Source organism: Melanotaenia boesemani, chromosome 1, assembly GCF_017639745.1.
Source record: "Melanotaenia boesemani isolate fMelBoe1 chromosome 1, fMelBoe1.pri, whole genome shotgun sequence".
NCBI classification, from domain to species: Eukaryota; Metazoa; Chordata; class Actinopteri; order Atheriniformes; family Melanotaeniidae; genus Melanotaenia; species Melanotaenia boesemani.
In genome coordinates this window covers 22,845,129-22,868,032 of record NC_055682.1, presented here as the reverse complement: position 1 = coordinate 22,868,032, position 22,904 = coordinate 22,845,129, and the positions used below count along the sequence as shown (strand labels likewise).

The window sequence follows — 22,904 nt, the reverse complement described above, 5'->3', positions numbered from 1 at the left end:
ATTGAATTTGTCTTAACTGCAAAGAAATGTGTAAAAGCTTTGGTAATATTTATAATTTGCCAAACGCATAATTAGCCAACAGGGGGATACAGTTTAAGAGATTCCAAGGGGTTAAAAGGTAAAATAATGAAGGGGGTTTTGTTTCAAGTAAAGATTTGACTGAATAACAGAAAAGAAGGAGGATGATTATGAGCCTTTTTATGTCCCCTCTGGGATTCATAGTCTCTTAAAATCCAGCACCGACTCCCAGAGCTTCATATCATTTGTGATAGAGAGGCAAAGGTCAAACAGGGTTGCGTCACTGTGTGAGTCAAAGTTGAGTGCAGTGAAACATGACAAAATTGCAGCTAATGAAACCTTGGGAGAGACAGTCAAATTGTAGAGTAGAAACGGGTCTCAGATGAGCCAAACTTTGGAAAATGTATTAGAATTTCATCAAAAAAAAGTCAGCATGCAGCATCTATGGCAGTTCATAGCTCTCAGTATTTGAGAGCTGTTTTATCTCTATAGAGTTTCAAAGTTTTCTTGCTTTCGTTTTGCCTGCATTCTGAGGTCTTTATAACCTGTAATAATTACAAGTTATAAAGAAATGTATGAAAATCATAACACAGCTAAATAATGACACAAGAACACATTCGATCCCACACATAGTAAAACAACAGCGTGCACTCAGGAAGAAAGGAGATATGTATATAAAAACAGCAGAAAGATTTTTTTTTTTTTGTCAATGAAAAATGAGAAAAACATGATAACGTTCACAGACTGACAATTAGAGTAAAGATAGAGAGAGAAAGAGAAGAAAGACAGAGCACTGGATGATGAGGATGAGCATGATCAAGATGAGAGCAGAGGCTTTGATGGGGGAGGATGGCAAGATGAAGGGAGTGCTGGCAACTCGTTCGCCCTCTCAGACACTCTCTAAGGACGGACTCTGAGCTAATCTACTCCCTCTTTCCCTTTCATTTAATCACTTTCGCTGTTTGTCTCTCCGTTCCACTCACATTCACAGTTTACTCCTCTTAGCTGCTCTTGTTTCTTGTAAAATGCATCAGAGATTCTCAAGGCAAGTGGCTTTAAAAACACGTTTATTAGTACCTAAATGAACACATGGATACAGGTTTGTAGAGCTATTACACTGTATTTTCTAGTAGAACAAAGCTCTGTGTAAACCACAAAGATAGCTATTATCTTTAAGCATTATGTTTATGTTAGAAATGCCAGTTTTCGCTGTCCTTGACAGTCATTTTGGTTATACTGTTTACACAAATCTTTGTCTATTGTTCATTTGAAGTCATCTTTCAAACTAGCAAGCTTGACTGCTTCATGGCAAGGTTGAAAGGTTTTTCTGATTTTTCCAGTCTGACATTATTGAACACATAAATAATTCATTTATAAAAGATCTCATGAGCTAATAAGGTGAATTATTATGACAATATTATGTATTCAATTACATAATTGGAAAATATTTCAGCCATCCCCTCCCCTCACACACATAAGATATCACAATCACAACTAATATTTAGGTAGTTCTAAAATTTGACAAACTGGGAACATACTTAAAGATTCTTACACTGCTGCTTTGATCAATGACATGAATTGGGTAGTAGCAGATCAATAACAGATCATCACGAAACCTACTTCTACACATCAGTTACTGCTTGGTCTAGTGGTCTGCAGAGAAATAGAGGCTCATAAATTCATATCCTACATGCATCAAGGTTAAATTACAACCTGAGTGCAATTTATTCAGTTTGAGAGATGGCAGGATGAAGGTTTGAGTTACGTGCCAGATTGTAGTCATTCTTCCTCTCTTTAGTGAATAGATGACAGCCCTTTAGGTTTGATTGCACAGCCACAATCAAAAAGAAGCGCAGAAGAGCAGTAAATTCATAGAGGGGAGCTGAGGAGTGCTTCAACATCAATAAGGCACTGAACAGGCACTAGGAGTAGAGATGGAGCATAACAGGCAGTAAATTTCAGATAGCAGGCTCTCATCAGGGAGGAGGAGACTATATATGGAGAGTTCCATATGAGAGAGACATTTTCATGTTTGGGCCTCTAACCCAACTGTTCATGAGAATTCACCTTTTATTTCTCCTTCTAAGGATACTCATCATTGTAAACTCACACTCATCCAGAAAGAGGTCAACTTGTACTCTTAAACAAGATTGGACAGAATGGAGAGATGTAATGGAATTTAGATTTTTGATATTTACTTAGTTATCTTGACTGCACTTATGTTGTGTGCTTAAAGAATGCAGTGTCCAGTTCGGTGCTGTCTGGGTTTCCGTCCTTGAGGTGTCATGATGGACAAAGGCCAGATAGAGCGGAGCTAGATATATGTCCACCTGTCTTCTGTAATGTTGATAATGTGTCTGGTGGAACACTCCCTAGACTACTGTGTGCCTTCTGGTCAGAATGAAATTCTCTTTTGAAAATTTTACTTTACCTCTCATCGTGCCTTTTTTAAAAAAAAAAAATTCCACAACATAGGACAGCAACAGAAAGTGGAGCATTTGTTAAATAGACAGCTGGAAGGAATGAGTCAGATTGTCCTACAGCTGTCAGGGTGGGGACATTCCTCACAGATATGATGAGCTTGAAGGATCAGCCGTGGCAGGGATGAGTTGTGGTATGGTTACTGTTTAGTTAGCCAGCCAGCAACAAACAGAAGTTAGAAGCAGAAGTAAGTCAGAAGCAAGTTAGAACAAAGGCGCTCTATTCTTATGTGTGTATGTGTGTGTGTGTGTGTGTGTGTGTGTGTGTGTGTGTGTTTTGGGGGGGGGGCTTGCTTATTAGCAAGGAGCAGTGATGGAAAAACTAACAATCTCACTATTATACCACGTGCAAATTCAAGAGGCACAGTAATGGAGCCATTGTAGCCTGTAACCATTAAACCTTAATGTCACAATTTACAGAGGGGCTTCGATTACACATCAAATTATAATTGAGGAGATTCAAATTACTCTGAGCTCTGAAACATACAAAATATGGACACACATATAAAATTGGGAAGCCATAGCAAATGTAATATTTATAAATGGTCATGTAAAGCTTGCCAACAGGACATTATGTGAATAAATAAACATAACAGTAGATATTTGTTGTTTCACACAACAACTCTTCAGATAATCTGATCAGGTGTGAGTTGGCTGTCCTCAGTCTGACACAAATACAAAGCAAGGCTAAAAATAAAAGATCACGGAGCCCCACAAAAATTCAGCAGATTAATTTAAATCACCAAAAGAGCAATAGTTATGACAATTTGCACAGCAATGTGGGGGCATAGCTTAGGTTTGTATATAGCTTTGTATATATATATATACATATATATATATATATATATATATATATGTATATATACGTACATTTGGAGATAAGTGTGGATTTAAGCTCAATGTGTGTTAGAAGTAGAAACAAGTCCCCTCAGTTGACAGCGTGGCCTAATCCTCCTGGAGACAGTGTTTGGTGTGGGATAAGTTTGATTCTTCTGCATGACTTAAGACCATCTGCATATGAATCAGTACTTAACAAAATGAGCAAAATGATGCTCATTTTTATTTTAAAGCACCTTTTGACAGCTTTTGAACTAAAGCTCATTAAAAAGAGTAGTTGGAAACATGGACTGTTTAGCGTGTCATCTAAGTGTTTTTGAGGTGATGCAATAGTGTGGTGACTCGTTTGTGATGCCTTTTTGTAGTGAACTACTTGAAGCAGTGGATGTGGGAAAAATAGTTTGAGGTAAAAAGGTCTCCAGATGTCAACTTGATGTATAATAAAAAAGAAGGTGTTATTACAAAAAGTGACATCTTAAACAGATCTGCAGCTCTGTGAGGTCCCACTAACTATCCATACCAGTGGCCTTATATAGAGTCCCGAACAAAGAACATTCCTAAGCTAACATCTGGAACCAGTTATGAGACTTGCATATGAAAACATGTAACGGTATACTCTGTTATGTCCACCATGCTCTAAAAGGTCGTCGAGTTTCCTGGGTCCCTGTGATACTTACAGAAACAGACTCTTGTGCCTAAATTTGCTGAGTACAGCTAAATATGATTAAACTACCTACGTAATGCTAATAATTAGACACTACACTGTCATTGATGCACATATCCCTTTATAAACAGGCATGCATGAAGTCCATCTTCTGCTTTAGTGCCATTCATCATAAGCTTGTGGTTTTGCTGGAAGCAACGACTGGAAATTTCACAGATAAGAACATTTAGATTCAGTTAGCAGCATTACAACACAAGGTGACTTAGGACATCTAAAGTGCTCACAAAGACCCCTCCACATTCATTACCTTTAAGGAGCATGATGAGCAGCGATATCAACACACCCCTTCTAACAGGGCCCCCATCACAGACTTAAAATGGCACATTAAAAAGGTTACCCGAGGCTGCCTGAAGTAATTAATCCTTCCAACCTTTTCAAGTCTTGCAAGTCCCTGCATCATTTCCATGTCCTGAACTTTGCTGTTGTTCTGAAATCACTGAAGTATTAAGAGCTAAGAGTCAGTTTTGCTCAGCTAAGAAGAATAAAGCAACATAGCTACCCTGAGCTAAAATTAACATTTTTTTTCTTCAACCTAAAGGAAAAAAGACAAGGCACTGCCGCAAGGATGCAACAAAAGTACAAATGCTGTCAGTGTGTATGAGCAGCTGTGTCTTTTTAGACTTTGTTATCCTACCATACAGACAATAAAGCTATCAGAAGAGAAGGTGAATATTTACGGGACATCCAGGACAAATAATAAGCTGTCATTCAGATACATCCTCCTGAGGACCACCTTTGGTTTTTAACTGGGATTGACAGGACTGACATTTGCTGAGTCAACTTCAGACTGCAGTCTGCAATCCTCACTGGACAAAACTTTCGTTTCAGCTAACATCTGCTTAGCTCTGTCAACATCCTCCTTTTTTCTTGTTAAGACAGAATATGGCTGTAGATATCTGTTACAGAAAGGAGACATTTATATGACTTAAAACCATGTGAATATAGAGCAGAATTTCAAGGAGATTTAAGAGAAATGCTGCAGAACAAAATGATCAAAGAGTACAGGGAGCCCCGAGGCTTTGAACATTCAGAACCATTATGATTAATGTCCACTTGCTGTCCCTATTTTAGAAAAAAAAGTAATGCTATATGTTGTTCATTTAATTTTGGGTTTATTGAGGGACAGGACTCAGTCAGAATACATTAATTATGGTGAGAATCTCTTATGGTTTCAGCATGGGGTGGGGCAGGGGAACCATGGCTTTTTAGTGTTTGCATGAAAAGGGGTCCTTAAGGAAAATAAGCTGAGGACTTAAATCTAACACACTGTTTAAGCATAGAGGCTTTTGATCAGGATCTTTTCAAAGATCACCCACTACATTAAGTGATTGTGTAATGGGATATTGTTCTACATCATTTATGTTTTGGTCATTGTCCCTTTAATAAAACCGGTTGCAACACATCAGTGGAAAATGTTACCAATCAATCAACAGGACTAACTGATGACAGAACTGATTATGTGTACTATTTCTTTTACAATGATGAACTACTTCAAATTTGCTCAGTATTGCATTTTTCTAGAGAGACCTATAACCGACCAATTCTTTTCATTTATCCACTGACATTGTTGAATTGATCTTCAAGAAATATAATTATTTTATCCTTAACAGTGTTTTGATATTGCAGTACAAATTTACAAATAAGCTGATAAGGACTTTTTTCCATTTAATCCCATGGGGTGTTCCATGCACAGTACTGTGGTTTTAGCTGTCACTGTGTCCTCAGAGTGCAAAGTGAATTTTAAGAGCAGAGTATTTATATAGAAAGTATAAATTGAGTGGCAAGGTAGTGCCAGATCAGCACTCTACAAGCTCAGTTTAGATCTGTTTTTATTTAAGCAGAATAAGTCAAATTTGCACTTTCCTGAATTGTGACAAAGATGCCTTCTCAACACTGGTTCTGCTACTTTATTATTATTATTAATATTATTATTATTATTGTTATTATTTTCATCTTTTCATTCCACAAACATCTTTTAGGAACTTGCTGGCTTGAACCTTTTCTGTGCAGTTTTTCTAGCGGCAAGGATATTTTTTCCAGCCTACCCACCTGCCTTATTTTATGCCTGTTTTGCTTATAAAGTTTGTGTTTCCATTAGTTTCCACTGAAATGGTTTAACAAATCATCAAATTTGCCCTTAAAACAGAATACAGAGAACTCAGTCACACAAAACAGCATATTAGCTAATTAAGTTGCTTTAGAAAAATGACCCAATATACTATATATGTGGTTTCCATAAATCTGCTAAACTTATATTGATAGTTTGTTTTTAAAGAGATATTAGAGTGAGCTGTTTACTGTCAGTGGGATGACAGTCAAGAATGTGTGTATTTCCAGTTTGCTTAAGAAACAAAGATCTTTTAAAGTCTGAATGTCATAAAAGGTGGGACCTCTCTGGATTGTGGATTTTCATGCACATTGCTCAGATTCTTCATTAAATTGAGATCTGGTAACTGGGTCATCTCATTATCTTTTTTAATTTTAATTTTGCTCTGTATGAACAAATCTTTCTGCTGAATATGTCCATGGCCATCAGAATACCCCTCCGTTTAAAGAATGTAAGATGTTTACAATGATATCAAAGTAAGCGGTAAACATCAAAATTATATTTACATCAATTTCAGGAGCCATGTGTCTTCTGCAAAACATTACCCACAGCGTCACACTTTCTACTGTTATAGCTTCCATAGTGCATCCCGCTGCCATCTATTTCTCAGTTAAACTGTTCACATGCACTTAACAGGAAGTATAATTAAGTATGATTCATCAGATCAGGTACCCACTTCCATTTCTTCATGATCTTCATGATACCCATAAGCCTCCTGTAAACACTTTCAGAGGTGAGTACTTTGGCAGGTCTGCAGATGAGTTTTGACAAATTTGTCATATCCACCATAAACCTTTCCAGCCATTTGATCAACAGCATCTTCTCTGTGGGACTGAACCAGCCTTTACCTTTTATGTGACCCAATGATTTTTTTTGCATTCATGACACTACTGTGACTACTGCAAAAAACATACAATTCTTGTACTAATATATTTTTTCTACTTGCAGCTTTTTAGCTCCAAGTTCTGAGTGCACATACTGCCTAACATATCCAGCCCCTTTACAGGTGTTTTTTAAGCTGTCAGTGGTTTTATTGTTGTGGCTGTAATGTGAGGGCCCACTAGAGTCATGGATGGTGATGCTTGTTCCCATGCACCTAAACTGCCTTTGCCAGGAACATTTCCAGTCCCATAGAAAAGGCTCTATTGATGTCTCACAAATGCTGACATTCTCACACAAAAAACACACCCCTCCTCTCACTCCTTTACCACACTCCCCCAGTTACTGATTGCTTTTATTGCCCCCCTTGTCCTATCTTCGGGTCATTGTGCAGCTCTCTCTGCCATCAAAATTAAATCAGTTAGTTTTCTGTGTGTTCTGGTCATACTCTGTAAAGTCACTTTCAGGTTCAGCCTAATCCAGGTAGTTATGACAAGTAAGATGAGGCAACATAAATGTTGCTGGCCACAGGCTTCCTCTTTTCAGCACCTACCAGCACTTAGAAAACTGCAATTTTTCAATGAGCTAAAGAAGCTGTGACATGCACGGTTGGCACTAAGTTGACTGTCTAACTATTTTTTCTGAATTTCCAGATATCCTGGCAAAAGTCACTACTGAACGACTGTTTATATGCCTGTTTTTTTTTTACTGAGCCTGAAGAGGCAAGTTACTCCCCCTAAGCTGACTGAGTGTCTAAATGCAAGCTGGTATTGATCGTCCTTCCTTGGGCATTTCACACAGCCTTGCTGAGGACACATTAAATGTGTTATTAGTCATTAAGAGCTCTAGGCCTCAAATCTAAGCATCTAACTTAAAATATATTGACATATTGGGCTCTGGCAAACTTTGTATTTTCTGAGGCAGCCTTTAGGTGTGTAATGACACCTGGGCTCTGTGTGTGAGCTTGTGTGAGTTTGTGTATGTGCTTCTGTCTATGAATCTCTGTACTGTGCTGAACACTGGGGAGCATGTGTCAGTGAATGGCTGTGTTGCGTACATGCAGAGACATTGAATCTGTGTGAGATTGTGTGTGCAGTTTGTGTGTGTACAGGGAGCAGGCTCGTCCTCTTGCCGCCCCGGGGGCTCAGAGCCCATTTCCTGTTGTGCAGTGTGATAAGTTTCCCTGTCAGATCCTCCCAGCACCACTATATTTCTGATAAGCTCCACTGCTAGTTTTCCCGACCTCTGGCACAGAGATCAATTTGAGATTGATTCAGAATGCCCTGCTGGGCCGAGCTGGAAGATCAATTTGAGATGGATTGTTCATGCCAGGGGGCCAATGACACGCAGTGCAGTGCTCACTTGCTTTCTCTCCTTCACTTTCTTCACCCCTCACACTCCCTGACTGATGTTATTTCTTCCTCTCTCTGCATTTTTCTCTGTTCTGTACTCTTCTTTCTTTCAGTTGTTTCACACTTGTCCTCGGCTGCTGTGTAATACATCCTGGCTGTCTTTTACCTTTTTGCATCAATCTTTATTTGCTTTTTTTACTCACTTTTCCACCTGCTTGCCTTACTTTTCTCCTTGCAGCATGGAGTAGGAAGGAAGAGTAGAGATGACTTCATTAGCAGAGGGACAAACCCACACAGAATGATAAGCCTGCAGGAGAGGATAGCTAACTCATCTGGCTTGGTGATACATTGAGCCACAGTATACAGGGATATAAACCAGCACACATACACACACACACACACACTGAAATAGCTAGAAAATATTTTTATGTCACGTGATTGTATTTATTCATGCTATTGTGTCTCAGCTGAACCATTGGTGTCTAGCACTGCTCATGAATTTATCTCCACTAACATCATCTCTGCAGCCACCATGTCATATTCTCTGTTGTTCTCAACCATCTCAAAGGCATTGTCACTGTTCCTGAAAACAGCAGATGCACTTTCCTCCCTTCTCTGCAGGGAGTGACCTTTTCCTCAGCAGTACATCCACCTCAGACTGCACTGACCTTTACCTACAGTACAAGCCCAGTCACCTCTCAGGAATGGACTGCAAACAGCACATTGTCTGTGTATTCATGCAGAGAGAAAACTGTCAAGGGACAAAGACAGAAGCCTGGCATATAAGTGAAAGTGTCTGTTATGGTGTAAAACTGATGTTAAAGTGAAGGAGGAGGAAACAGTGGGTTTAAATTAATAGTTAGTGAGCCTGTTTTTGGCTGCAGCATGATCAAAAACTGACACTCTTAGGGCTGTTGGTCTAATTGTTCCCTCTCATTTTGTATGTAAATTGCTATGTACCGTTGCCTGGTAGGGATTTGCTGCACTCTGCCACACCTTCCTAACCTGCTCCCTGGTTCACTGCCCTCTGGACCAATTGCTGCTGCTACTGCCTCATTCGGGGATAAAAGGATGTAGCCTTTCCGTGTTCAGTGGCAGTTGTGTTATTTTGCAAGACAGCTAGTTTAATTATAACTGTTTAGTGTTGGATTGTGTGCAACCTCTTAGAGTTTACTGCAATCTAGTGTTGAACCTCTAAGGTTTACTTTTCAAGGTGCAGCCTTCAGCCTGCTTTGCTTAGTAAGTATTTCATAAAATATTACAGTTATTATATTTGCAGATTTCTATTCTCTCACATGACATTTGGTTGATTCCATTTCTTGATGTGTTCAGCTTTTGATACTTTCCCATCCAGATGAACACGTAGATTTTACAGTAAAAAAGTCCTGCTTGATCTGATGTGATTGTGTATATTCACAAACATGGAAAAGGATACTAAAAAAGTAGCAACATGTTAAAACGTAGCTGTAGCATTAGTTGGAAAACACAGAACAAGTCAAAGCAGTACTAATCACATTTGTGGTGTCATAATTGACAGTGCATGCACCTGTGTGTGGACAGGAATAGCTTGATAGCTACATCAGTAAGCTAAGTCAAAATAAAGTAAAAAATCTAAAGAAGTCTGAAATCCACACTTGCACACTCTTCAGTTTTAAAAATGGAAAAATGTGCGACTCAACCAGAATATTGAAAATGCCATACTAAAATTGGATAGACTGCGTGTCTTGTTGAAATGAAAGCTGTCCCAGCCAAAATTCACTTCTCCAGAGCAAGGCATCTATGAAAAGAGCAGAAACCGTGCTGGATATGGAAAATGACTATGCAGTGAGGTTCAATGACCTTGTAAACCCAGGATATTCAAGACAATGGCCATGTCTAGGTAGGTGATGATAATGTCATTCAACAAGAACAAAGGAATCAGGAACTGCAGAGTCAGTGTGAGGAGGAAATACTGACAATATACTGACAATAGGGCTGATATAGGGCTTTATAGGGCTAGAACGTTATGGTCAGCTCAAAAAGGAACAAGTTCTGAAGTACAAGGATGGGGTTCTACACACGCAGCAAGTCATAGGGCATCCAGGCAAAGCTACAGGAAAATATAAAAACTGGTAAAATCTGGTACTCTTGGAGCCCAGTAGCATTGCAGGCAAAACAAATTCAGTTGACAGCAGGAGAACATTCAGATAGAACCAGCTGTCACAGATGATGATACAACAGAGGCAGCGATGATGCATTTATGACAGGAGGAGACTTAACTAAGCCAAACAAGAAGGGATAAAGAGTTCAAGAAAGTTGAAGAAACACACTCACTGGACACTAGTAAGAAGACGGTTTGACAAGTTAGAAGTGTCTGAGTTGCAAAAAGATTCTCTCACATGTGCATCAGAGTTCCTTTGGCTACATGGGGTAGTTATCTGTCAAAGACAATAGTCGTTTCGCAAAATTAGCATCTCTCAAAGTTTCTCCCCAACTGTAATACCTAAACTGAGATCAGCTTTTCAAGTTGGATGTGAGGAGCATGGCCACATCTGTTATTTGGGAATAGATTTTATATCTGCCTTGTCTTGTAATCTTTTAGATGGAGGCATGAAGGACACCTGATAGTTCTTATGAGAGAACACGGAAAGTAAGTGCCTCTTTCCTGGCAGTAGGATGGTGATAGGAAATATTTTGGTGAGTGTTTCTATTGTTATGTATTCCTACTTTGTTTTGTTTTATATGTATAAATGTTTTTAATCATGTAAAGCACTTTGTGTTGCATGTGGCATGAAAGGTGCTTTATAAATAAAGTTGATTTGATTTGATTTGATTTTGAAGGGTGCACTCGCTGGAGAAACAGTGGCAATGTCCGATAGAACTGACAATGCACTATTTCTAAAAAAAATTTCTGAACTAACAAGTGGCAGTGCTGAGCATTCTCCACCCATAGTCTGTGTCACAGAGATATTCTCTTGCTGATGCACAGAAATCCATAGTCAGTCTCTGAGAAAAGACTCCATCTGGAGATAAACAGCATCGAGGAACTTGTCCTGACACCGAAGGTTGAGCAAGTGTTGTGGTGCAACACCAAAGAACAATTTGCAGACTGCCTTACCTTAAAAAAGGGGCATCAACATTGGAATGTTGATGACAATGGAAACGTGGTTAAAGTGTTAAATTGCACCTCTGTTCAGGTAAACATGATTCTTTTGATTGGCCTGCCTGGTACTGGAATCCACCCACTGATTAAATTATATGTTCTTGTCAGTTGTCACTAAAAGGCTAATGCCAGTCCACATCTGTCCTTGTCCAACCTAGAAAGAAATGCAGAACTGTGAGGAACATTTCATTAGCCCTGGTTAAATGCAGATGAAGGAACTTTTTAACTTAATCAGTGTGTCAGTGTGTTTATCTGGTTGTAAAGAATGTGACTGCAGTTTTTAAGCTTGTTGGCTAATTGACAATGTCTGGAGTGTGTGTTGGTGGATCTCTTTCTGTTTACATAGTAATGACATGGCTTATTTTACTTGGTGGGTCCTGCTAAACCAAACATACCTCCACATGTGTTTTGCTGCATGATAAAGTTTGGGAACGCCTCCTAAAGTTTTCTAATGTTACATAAATCACATCGAATGAAATTGCTGTTGACTACTTCTTGTTTTTACTTTTGTGGTGAATATTAATGTTGGTGTACTATATGTACTACAGTAAACTGGTATCTCAATGATTTGCTGACAAAATGATACAGTCATGTTTATCTCAACATGATACAATCAGGTATTAATATAGGAGTCATGATTTGACTGTTGTATTGAACCTTTTAATGAAGTTAAAGAGAAAAACACTGAACTTGTATTTTGCAGTTTTGTGTGAATGCTGGTCTTGAAAAAGGAGCTTTGATGATTAGTTAGTCTATATGTGTTTGCATGTGTACTTGTGCAAGTGTGGGCATATGCCTGGGATGGCCTGAGTGAGTATATGACTCCGGACCTCATTTTGCATCCCTGTCCGGTCCTGCTGCCCATGTATAGTTATTTTATTTTTGTCCATTTTATCCAATTGGTGAGAGTTTGAGTTACAGTTTAAAATACAGTAACTGCACCTGTTTTGCTATGGTCACATTAATTTTTGTGAAGTGGGCGGAAGTCTGGGTGTTGTGATGTTGAAAACATGGTGGAGGTAAATTAAGTTTACATATTTACTTCCCATCCTTCACTATATTTTCCAATGTCAGGTTTAAACTGTACCAAACAGACAGTTGGGGTTAGAATATATGTGTCACAGAATGCTTTAGTTTAATGCTTTAATGAACTAAGTTTTACAGGATCTGCTTTTATAATAGAGTAAACCCAAAATTCTGTTGTTCATGTTGCTTTATATTGTATGTTGAATAACACTAAAATCCAATTGACTGGGGGTGAGCCATCATATTAAATGTGATCATTTGTTAAAGAGATGAATGGTCTAAACATTTGCCAGATCAACATTGATACGCACGTAAAAACACTGATATATTAGTCACGAAGTCAAAGAAGTCTGGGCACACTTGCTTTAACTTCATTTTGCCGCCTTGCAGACATAAGCAGAATTGGCATTCTATTTGTGAGGAGAAAGTAAATGGCGAGAAATTCATCACTGTAAATTGAAGTACACTCCAATGTGCTTCTTGGCACAAACCAAAGTAATGTTGCAACATAGTGAATTTCATTCTTGTCACTTTTCCCTTCATTCTCATCTAAATGAAAACATTCATATATAAAAATCTACCCTACCAGTGGCCTTTTCTCAAATCAAATGCAGAAAAACTATGTTTATGTTCTGTAAGGAAATGAATGAGTTGATCTGCTGGATGTTTACTGTATCCAAATATGTGATTACGTCACAAGCATAAGCTCACACTGGACTTCATTAGGAACCAACTGTGAACAATTAACATAACACAAAGTCAGCCTGCTGGGATGAGCATAGAGGGTGGTAGTAATCAATCTTTGCATCTGTTTTACAAGCCTATTTATTAAGCAACAACATATTTCATCACATTAACAACAAAAAAGGAAGTTATTAATTACCCCACTGCATTCCTGCAATATGCACCACTCTCATGGCAAAATATTTTTGTACTATTAAAACATGATAAAAGTTTTGTGAAAACACATGTAAAACTGTATTGACATCAAAGCATCTTTAAGACAGCTGTGTTGTAACAAACAAGAGTGATGATAAAAAAAAAAACTGTAAACTTCAGCTTTGCCTCTATTTGCCCTTTTCCACTGCTTGAGGTGGATTTACAGATGTCAACCAACTAAGCCCCAGGCTGTATACACACATACAATCTGTAAGAACAAGTGTCAAATGCTGCATGAAAGCAAATGAGATAGAGGGGAGTAAAAAAAAAAAAAAACTTACATACTGTAAGTTTTCAGATAAATCCCAGTATTGCCATACTATCTTTGTGGTTTACATTACTGTTCTTTATTGTAATCGTTTTGCCAAGAAGTTCTATTGGTTACATTTACATTTCATGCACCAAAGTTAAGCTGAGTTCCAACGACATGGCTTCATTTTTATAATGAAATGTGACAGGGGTTGCATCTGAATGTGTATGGATATGGGAATGTATATGTAAATCGTGCATGTCAAAAGTCAGTGGTAGGTCCAAGTTGAATACAAAAGGCAAGTCTAAGCTTTATCCTCTTTATAAATTTGAGTTATTTGGTATTTGGTTCAAAAATCACACTTTTCCACTATGACGGTAACTTCTCTCTTTAGGAACTTTGAAAGGTCAAATGTTACCATAACATATACAAACATCTTATTTTCCATCACTGCCCATCAGGCTATTCTTTCAGTTTTGGCTCACTGTGTATCACACCTATATAAGACCTCATCTTTATAGACTTCTCCTGGCAAATCCACCTCTGCCTCCCCTGACAGCCTCTTTGAACCCATACCAACAGATGGGCCTGCTGCATTGCTTTACTCAAACTCCTCTATGACTGGCCCCTCTGATAATTAAAACTGTTGATAGAATATTAAGAGGGAGGCAGGCAGAGAAAGCAGATGAAAATACCAGCAATATTCACCACACTCGGCTACTCACTGACAAGGCCAGTGCCCTCTTCTCCCTCCTTCCTCTCAATACTGTGATGCAAAATGGAGTGGAGTATAAAATGAGCAATAACTTTGATACACAATGGTCACTTAGACTGAGAAAAGCTATGACCACAAAATTCTGGATCAAGTATGAGGTTTGTTTTAAAATTTGAAGTGAAAATAAGGGTAGGAGGAGGTAACCAAGATGAGATAAATGACCTATTCTGCTTATGGATCTCTTTCTTAAGTAAATATCAAATTCTGGAGCAATGTTTTGGTTTTTTTCTTCTCTATTAAAAAGTAAGTGGATAAAAACACAAAAGACAAAAAAAGCCTCACAATAAAAGCCTTTCAATTTTCTCATCCTCCAACTAGCCATGGGTTATTGTATATATATATATATATGTACATGGGTACACACAGGTCTCTGAGATCTTTCTAATGGCACCTGAGCCTCCCTGTAAAAGGCCACACAGTGCAGTACAGTGACCTTTTGTAGTTGTGCATCAGAGCTCATAGAGACAGCGGCTGCAGCAGCACCTGTGCCTGGGTTGAAAAATGCTTGCCATTTTTTCCACCCTAGCTCTGCTTCCACAGCTGGGGCTCAGTGAGCTGGAGGGGACCCACGGCAGTCAGGAAGTAACAATAAATGATAACAACACTCATGTGTCATCAGGGTAGCTCTAGAGCAAATAGCCTTGGGGGAGACTTGTGAGACAGGAAGAGAGGAAGAAGAAAGAAAAACAGGCCTGGTATCATAAGACAGGAAATGATGTGAACTATGTTAGAACATGAAATCAAAAGTTTTCACTGGCTTTACAATGGATCAGAACTGAAGTTCAGCTTCTGAACTGCTAACCCAACATTGTAGCAGTTAAAGAGATTCTATTAGCCTGCATGGAATTGGATGAGCAGATTATACTGCAACAGTGTCTTAGACGGGAGCTTTAAAGTTAGTTTGTGAAATAATCTAGGCCACGGGCAGAAGTGTTTGTTGGACAGCTTTGTGAGGGCAGTGGAGAAGGCAGCAGACGGACCACTCTGCTGCCAGCGCGCCAAGCAGCACGATTGGAGTCTGGACAAAGGGATTTTTGGTAGCTGTCTCTACATGATTTACATTTGTGACTGTAGCTGTTTTGTAGTTTTTGTGTCTGGGAAGCAAGCATGTAGATGGAATATTACATACATTGTTTTAGTACTTATTTCTTAAAACTAAATGTATTTCATATGCTATTTGAAGAGGTATAATGACGTCCAAATATCATGAAAGAAATCTTAATCATCTTTTATGTTTTACATGCGGATAGAGGCAGCAAGCTGGCAGCATTGTGTAATGTGGATTATGGATTTTTCAGTGTTGTGTCTTAACAAAAAGTGGACGTAGAGTTACCAGATTTTGCACAGATGGTAAAAGGATCAAGAGAAAAAAGGCCGATCAGTTTTCACCAGTCACCCAGTAGGAAAGTATCAAAATATCAATACCCTAATAAAAACATCCCTCAGGACTAGACGCATCACCATTGCTGATCCATCTCACTCCAGCATGATGTCAGATTTAGATCCTTCCACGACTTCCTTCCTTCCTTCAACAAATACCTGGAAAATTCTACATGCATACCTGCACAATATGCTGCAGGCGTTACACACTCATTACAAAACTTTAGCATCTCTAAAATATCAGGTTGGTTACATCAGGCCATAGCAGGGCTAAAACCTTAGGTGTTTTCTGTTGTGTGCGTGCATGTGTGTTGTATGATTAAACTCATTAATGCATGGAGGCATGCTGTTGAATAACTGAATGAAGAAAAGGGTGAATAAGCTTTTAGGTTCAGGTCAGAAGGGATGTAGGTAGAAGTGCAGGCAGAGAGCTGGATTAACTAGAAGGACATGCTGGGAACATAATACATTTGCTGGGAATCATACTACAGCATGTATACATATAATCTAAATACTGCTGTATGATACGAAAAAAAAAACAAAACAAAAAAAAGAGGATATCAATATTTATTGTGGAACTGCAAACATATGTAGAGATCCAATTGAACGGAAGTCAACTCAAGAATAAAATTAGATAATTTGAATAAAAATGAGATTTGCTGGTTAAACTTGTGGTTAACAACTTGGTCAGAATATGATTATATCTGTTGATATATAGACCACCTGCCAGACATGCACTATTTGATTTAGAGGTCTAAAAACTACTAAATAAGAGTACTTCAGCTTGACAGAGAGTATTTTGCAGTTTGTGCTCATTAGAGGACCTCATGCCCAAAGATTAAGAGATTCATTTTAAGGAGTTGGCTGGAGTTAAGAGTAATGGAGGCATAAGCAAATTCAAATTAGTCCACACACTTTTGTCTTTCCTATAGCCCCCTATTCCCCTCCTTAGCCACAGCACAGAGTCAGTGTTACTCCACAGTGTTATATTGAACTGCCAGCAATAAACAGCAATCAGTTCCAATCATATGTGTGCACTACATCAACAGACAGATTAAAACATTGACTGCTAGAGACTGAAACTCTGGGCTGAAATCAATAGCAGCTTACATGCACAGCAGGTATGAAGCTAATAGCAATTTATTGGAAAGCTGAGATGCAACCATTGAGTTACAGATAAAGGTCTGCAGCAAATAATAGACTGCGTGATTATCTCTTGTTGGGGGTAGGTGAGTATTTGTGTGTCTGTGTGTGTGAGAGTGTGACTGTTTAATGTGAGGGGGTCATACTCACCCATAAGTGGTGTTGCTGGCCCTCTTACTGGTTGCCCTAGAGCGGCTTGACTTCAAATCTCCACTCATGCTCATGTCTGCATGAAAGAGCAGCCAATTAACTTTGTGCTGATACAGTAAAGAGCAACAAAACACAACAAAACAATTGGACAACACACAAATATTGTTAAGGTGGTTAACTAATCTGCAGTGTTCATTCTAAGTTTACTTTATCTCAGCAAAACAGATATAATATATTGTGCCCGCTGTCATTTTTGACATGTTAATGACACAAGGACCAGCAGACTGACAGTAGCTGTTTTCCTGTCCATCCTCTTTCACTTCCTGTTGTTTGCCTCCTCAAACAAGCTGCTCGCATTTGTTTTTCTCCTTGTTGCAAGAAGCATCAGAAAATTTGTACATTCATGTCTGAAAATCTATATTTCATGACTTTGCCTCTTGGATGTCTTCTGCATACATATGTGTACACATGTTCCACCCACCCACTTAGTTAATCACCTTGATTACAGTGTGTGCTAACAGTTTAGAGTTTGCTCTGTGGTCCTGCAGTGTTGATTTATCAATGGACATCACAAGAGAGAAAAGGGGGAAAGAAGAAGAGAGGAGAGGCGCCCTGTCTGACATGGACAGATGGGCAGTGAATGGAGTGTGACTAGGCCAGCTGCACACACACTCACACAGCATGATTGTCAAATGGCTGGGAGCTACAATTAATTAAGTATGGGTCTGAATGTGTGAAAGGAAATTTAGACATGTGTATGCGCCTTTGCCTCCCACAGCAGAGATAATTTCCTGACAGTTTGTAGCCAAACTGTGTCCGATAGATGGCTCCTCTGCAGCCAACAACATCTCTGCTGGTGGGCAACTGACTCTGCTGCAGACACCTTAACAATTATTTCTCTATATGCACTTATGCACACCCAATAAACTCTTACATAGAAAATGAGAAATACAGACTGATTATAATTATGTTTCAAATACTAAAAAAGTTTCCATATTAAAGTAATTTTGGATGCTGTTTGTAAACCATTTAAAAATAATGTGAATGCAGTTTATTTTAATGTATACAAAGAAAAAAAAGGTCAAACAGAGACAGCTCCACTAATTTCAATCTATAGACAAGAGTACTTTTTGTTCTGTTTCTTGCACAAAAAGAACAACATGCACACCATGTTTTAAAAATATAACAAGCAATATCCTTTATATGGGCTTGGAAAACAAAACTAGTTTTTTGATGCATTTGCTAAGCAACATGAAGACTGCATGATTGACTGCATGATGAAGCCATTACACAGGACGAGAGATGAGGCTGCTGCTGAGCACAGTTGTCTCTAACAACAGGAGCAAAAACCTCAGGAGGTAATCAGACTGACTTTTGGTAAACAGAATCCTACATGCTATAGTTAGCTTTACTGATGCAGACTTTACATATACCTGAACCAATACAGTATATACAAATGTATTTTGTTTTGTTTCTGTATATACAGTATTTCTGTTCTGGCCACATATAAGAAAATCTTCTCCATTGCAGCATCCAGAAATCACAAGTTCCTTACAAATTTCGCTGTAAAGGAATATTTTTACACTACAGGACAGCTACTAAGATTTAAGACAAGAAGAAAGAGTGTGACATGTATTTTTGAATACTGTTTTATTAAATAATAATGCTAGCATGTTTTTTATATCTCTTTGGAACAGTAACGTAACTCTAAAAATGTAAAAATATAGTCTTCTTAACATTGTATAATGTTAAGAAGATTTCTTAGGATGACGATTTCAAGAGATCTTAAAAAACAGCAGGTAGATTTACTAATCAAATTTTAGTTTAACTTAACAGTCAGAGTTGGTTTGTAAATCAGGAGCAAATGACAAATCAAGGACACATGCAATCAGTCATAATGAGTTATAAAGCTTCAGCCTCTGCTACAGTCTACAGTCTGTCGCTGTGCTTTGTAATGGGCTGAGTGCCAGACTTCTGCTTCAAACAGAGCCAGAAGGAGAGCTGACTTAAACAAACTACCTGGAAACAAAAATTACACAGCAACACAACAGAAAGACTTTTCTTATTCTGAGCCTCCAGAGGATGCAGGAGACCTGAGATTGTCTGGATTCCCTTTGAATACCAGCAATACCATTCAATACTAACTTTGCTAATAAGATCCTTGAAAACTCCACCTCAAACCTGGAAAATCTGAACCACAGTTGAAATAAAAAAAACGTGTTTTAAGCTATATAACACTCAAGTGTGACACTTAACAATAAAACATCCAGACAGTCACTGACTGAAATGTGTTACATGCGTTGGAGCAAATTGTACCAATTTTTGTTTTAGCTGGCCGGATAAAATTCTGCACAATATTCTGCACACACTTGTAACCAGCGATGTGTGGGAGATGGAATAATTGCATGATCAGATAAAAGTAGAGCTAAATTTGCTGTACTATATCATTATTTCTCTGCCTGTTTCTTCAAAAATTTTTAATTAATTACAACAAAATGACATTTTTCATTTGATTTTGCAATCATTATTCTGCATTTTGCCTCAACAATTATTCAGATTATCAGTTTGTTCTCATTTAACATTTTCTTTGTCTTATAAATAAGAAGAGCACTTCTATTACATGCCTTACTGGTATTCTATTTAAAGGTAGTTTGTGGTTATTCAAACCGCTTGCTGACATGACCTATTCTCTACATATTCCTGCAATGCTACCAAACTCAGGTCAGGCTTAGCACCAAGTGGCAACCACAAAGTCTTAATTTCCAACCTCATGATTAAATAGTGCAATCACAGGCACTATTGTCTACATATAACATTAATTGTCATTGTAGTATTTAAAAGACAAAGGAAATAAATAGGAAAGATAAGTCTGGTTTGGTATAATGAGAGATGCTGACAGATGCTGTGAACAGGATGCAGCAATTGAAAGCTCTTGTATTATAGTGAAGGGCCTTCAGCTATGCCTTCAGCTAAGCTATATGGATAAATCACATCCCCCAAAATCACTCAGAGACAGCTGAAGATGAGTCTTATTTCACTGTGAAATCTATCAACCAACACTGAACTTGCCTAAAGCCAGAGGAGGCTGGTTTCTACAGTAGCAGGAAAGTTGTAGGTAGATGAACATGATCTGCCTGCATTCCTAGTTAAACATGCTTATTAAGAATTGGTCATAAAATATACCAGTAAACAGAAAAAAAAAAACTAAAAGAAAGAACAGAAAATATAGTCTTAATCCATCCCTAATGATTGGGAGTGACATAATTAAGCCTTCAGCAATTTCAGTCTCACAAGCCGTTATGCTCAAATACCAGGTGCTGTCCTTGCTAATGTTAGAACAAGTTTAGCTTTGATCAAGTACCTCACAGTTCTGGAATGAAGATAAACTTGTCTCAACACTTGATTGTATCTCAATGTCATTAAACAGAGCTTCCCATATAGTACCACGGTATCCTTTCCTAACAACCATATGAATGGATCCATGTGATGAAATGAAGCGAGCCAGAGAGAAATGAAAAGGATCCTGAGTTGCAGGATGAGGAGCAGTGATGAGAAACTACAGGCTGAAATGCCTGAAAAGGTAAAATGGCAGTGGCAAACCCATGAGAGGAACTGTGAAAAATATTGTCTTTCAGAAACACAGAACAGCATGCAAACAGCCATTAACACACATATGCACACATACAGAAATTTGTTCATCTATACTCACATCTTGGACTAAACAGGGTCATATCAGAGATGCAAGAACACCAGAAGACTGAGAGCGTAGATGCTATAGCCAAAGGATCTTTTTGTTTCTCTCTTGTAACTCTTGTAATGTCCTCACTCTTGGTGTGTGTTGTTTTGATTGTGTGTGTGTCTAAGTGTGAGCGTGTGGTGAGGCTGCCGTTTGGCTGACTGCTGTGATACTACTGAGTCAGTGACAAACCAGCCAGAGAAGCACTAATGGGTTGTACCAAATATTTTTTTGTGGCGGGGGTGGACAGGGATGCACTAAGCTGTTCCACTAGCCAGAAAACTGGCAGGAGAACTGGATGAATGTGCAGCTAGTTCCCCCTCAGCAACAGGAGCTTGGCTGAAGCTCAGTGCTTACAAATTCCAGCCAAGCAAAGGGAAAGGTGCTGTAGCATGTGTGCATGTGCCTTAATACACATGTCAAAGAGCAGAAGTCAGAAAATTGAGTCCACTTGCTTCACTTCACATTTTGTTAACACTGCAGACCAAAGCGATCTGTTCTCTGGTTTATTTGAAAATGTTTTTTTTTTTTTAAGAGAGGCAGTTGGACAGTAATGCATACACTAAAGACATGTATAAATGCTCTATGAAGAAAGGAGTGTCTTCCCCCTAGTGTAATTAGGTGAGACAGTAGCTAAAGGAATCCCATCAAGTAAAGCAAAAATATTTCATGAACTAATAAGCGAATAAAAATGCTAAAACAGAAATATTGTACTGAGGAGAAGACAGTGAGGCCCTTATTGTATAAGTCTAGCGATGTCATTATATCACTTATCACATCATTTTCATAGCTGGATTTCTTGTTACAATTAATTAGTTACTCACTGTACATAATGCACTCTGCATGCTTTGGGGTTGTTCCATTTTTGTTGTGTGGCTGTAGGAGTACACTTTAGGATGTTTTATCTCTCTTTCTCCTGAGGAAGGGCTTTTATGTGGGTTTAATTAGTTCCTTTAACAGCCAACACAGGGTAAGACTGGCTGCAAGCCTAACTTTAATCTTAGTTGACTCTAAAATGATTATTACCTCTTTTCACACTACGCTTAACTCAGACACAATTGCATTATTAAACTGTTAACCCTTGAATAACTGTGCTCCCAGGGCTGTGACAAGCTGCTAAATCAGCAAAGGGGCCATGAGTCTCTAAGGTATAACATGATTTCAGTTCTTGTAGATATATTCTGCAAACTGCTTTTTGAAAACATCCTTTTGTAGACTTTTGCTGCTATATATTTATTGATAACTTACACGTGATAAAAAACAACCATCACAGCTTTCATGAGGAGCTTTCTTACACGTATTTTAACAGACATGCTGATCTGAGAGCTGCACAGAAAAATTTATTATACACCATGACTTTCTACAGTCTGTATAATGTATTTAGTGTAAGTGTGTGACATAATTGTTCTTGCTAATCAGAAAATAAACTGTGGAAAAAGTCATTAAATGAGGCAGACAGAACTTTGCTGCACTTCGAGGGGGCACACGTGAGCTGGTGGGTGCTTGTTGCTACCATGCTAAAGTGTTAGCAGGTCATGTTCGATACAGCGTGTCTCAGTGTTTTTTTTGTTTGTTTGTTTTGTTTTGTTTTGTTTTGTTTTTTTCATCATGGACGATGAGACGTTTATCCTATTTCCCTGTGATTTCATGATTTCGCGGATATAGCTAGCTGGACTGCACTCACGGGTGCTGAGACGCACTTGGTGTGGATTGACCCCCACAGAGGTTGGAACAAAATCATGGCTGAGCCAGAACACAGCGCATACGCACCCGGTGGACATTAGGGGTTAGTCTAGAAACCCAGGGAATAATAGCTGCTGGTCCAGTGAGTAGGTATTGCAGCAGGGGGGATGACACTGGATCAGCCATCCAAGATGAGGCATCTTATTTTTCTGAATGCCAAACTACACTGAGGACATTAATGCTGCTTTCTTCAGTTTGGTTTTCATTCTGTTTTGTGGATATA

At 38.5% G+C, this 22,904-nt stretch overlaps 1 protein-coding gene across 1 annotated transcript in view; it reads right to left on the bottom strand.

Annotated features, from left to right (window-relative positions):
* Positions 1 to 21,094, bottom strand: part of LOC121643964 (heterogeneous nuclear ribonucleoprotein C-like) — a 41,975-nt gene extending 20,881 nt beyond the window's left edge. Inside the window, exons 1-2 of the mRNA XM_041991625.1 lie at positions 20,912 to 21,094; positions 17,203 to 17,278 (exon numbers count right to left, since the gene is read on the bottom strand). Of these exons, the coding sequence (XP_041847559.1) occupies positions 17,203 to 17,278; positions 20,912 to 20,933 (98 nt within the window). The 5' untranslated portion in view covers positions 20,934 to 21,094. The remainder of the gene's footprint in view (positions 1 to 17,202; positions 17,279 to 20,911) is intronic.
* Between the last annotated feature and the right edge of the window lie 1,810 nt (positions 21,095 to 22,904).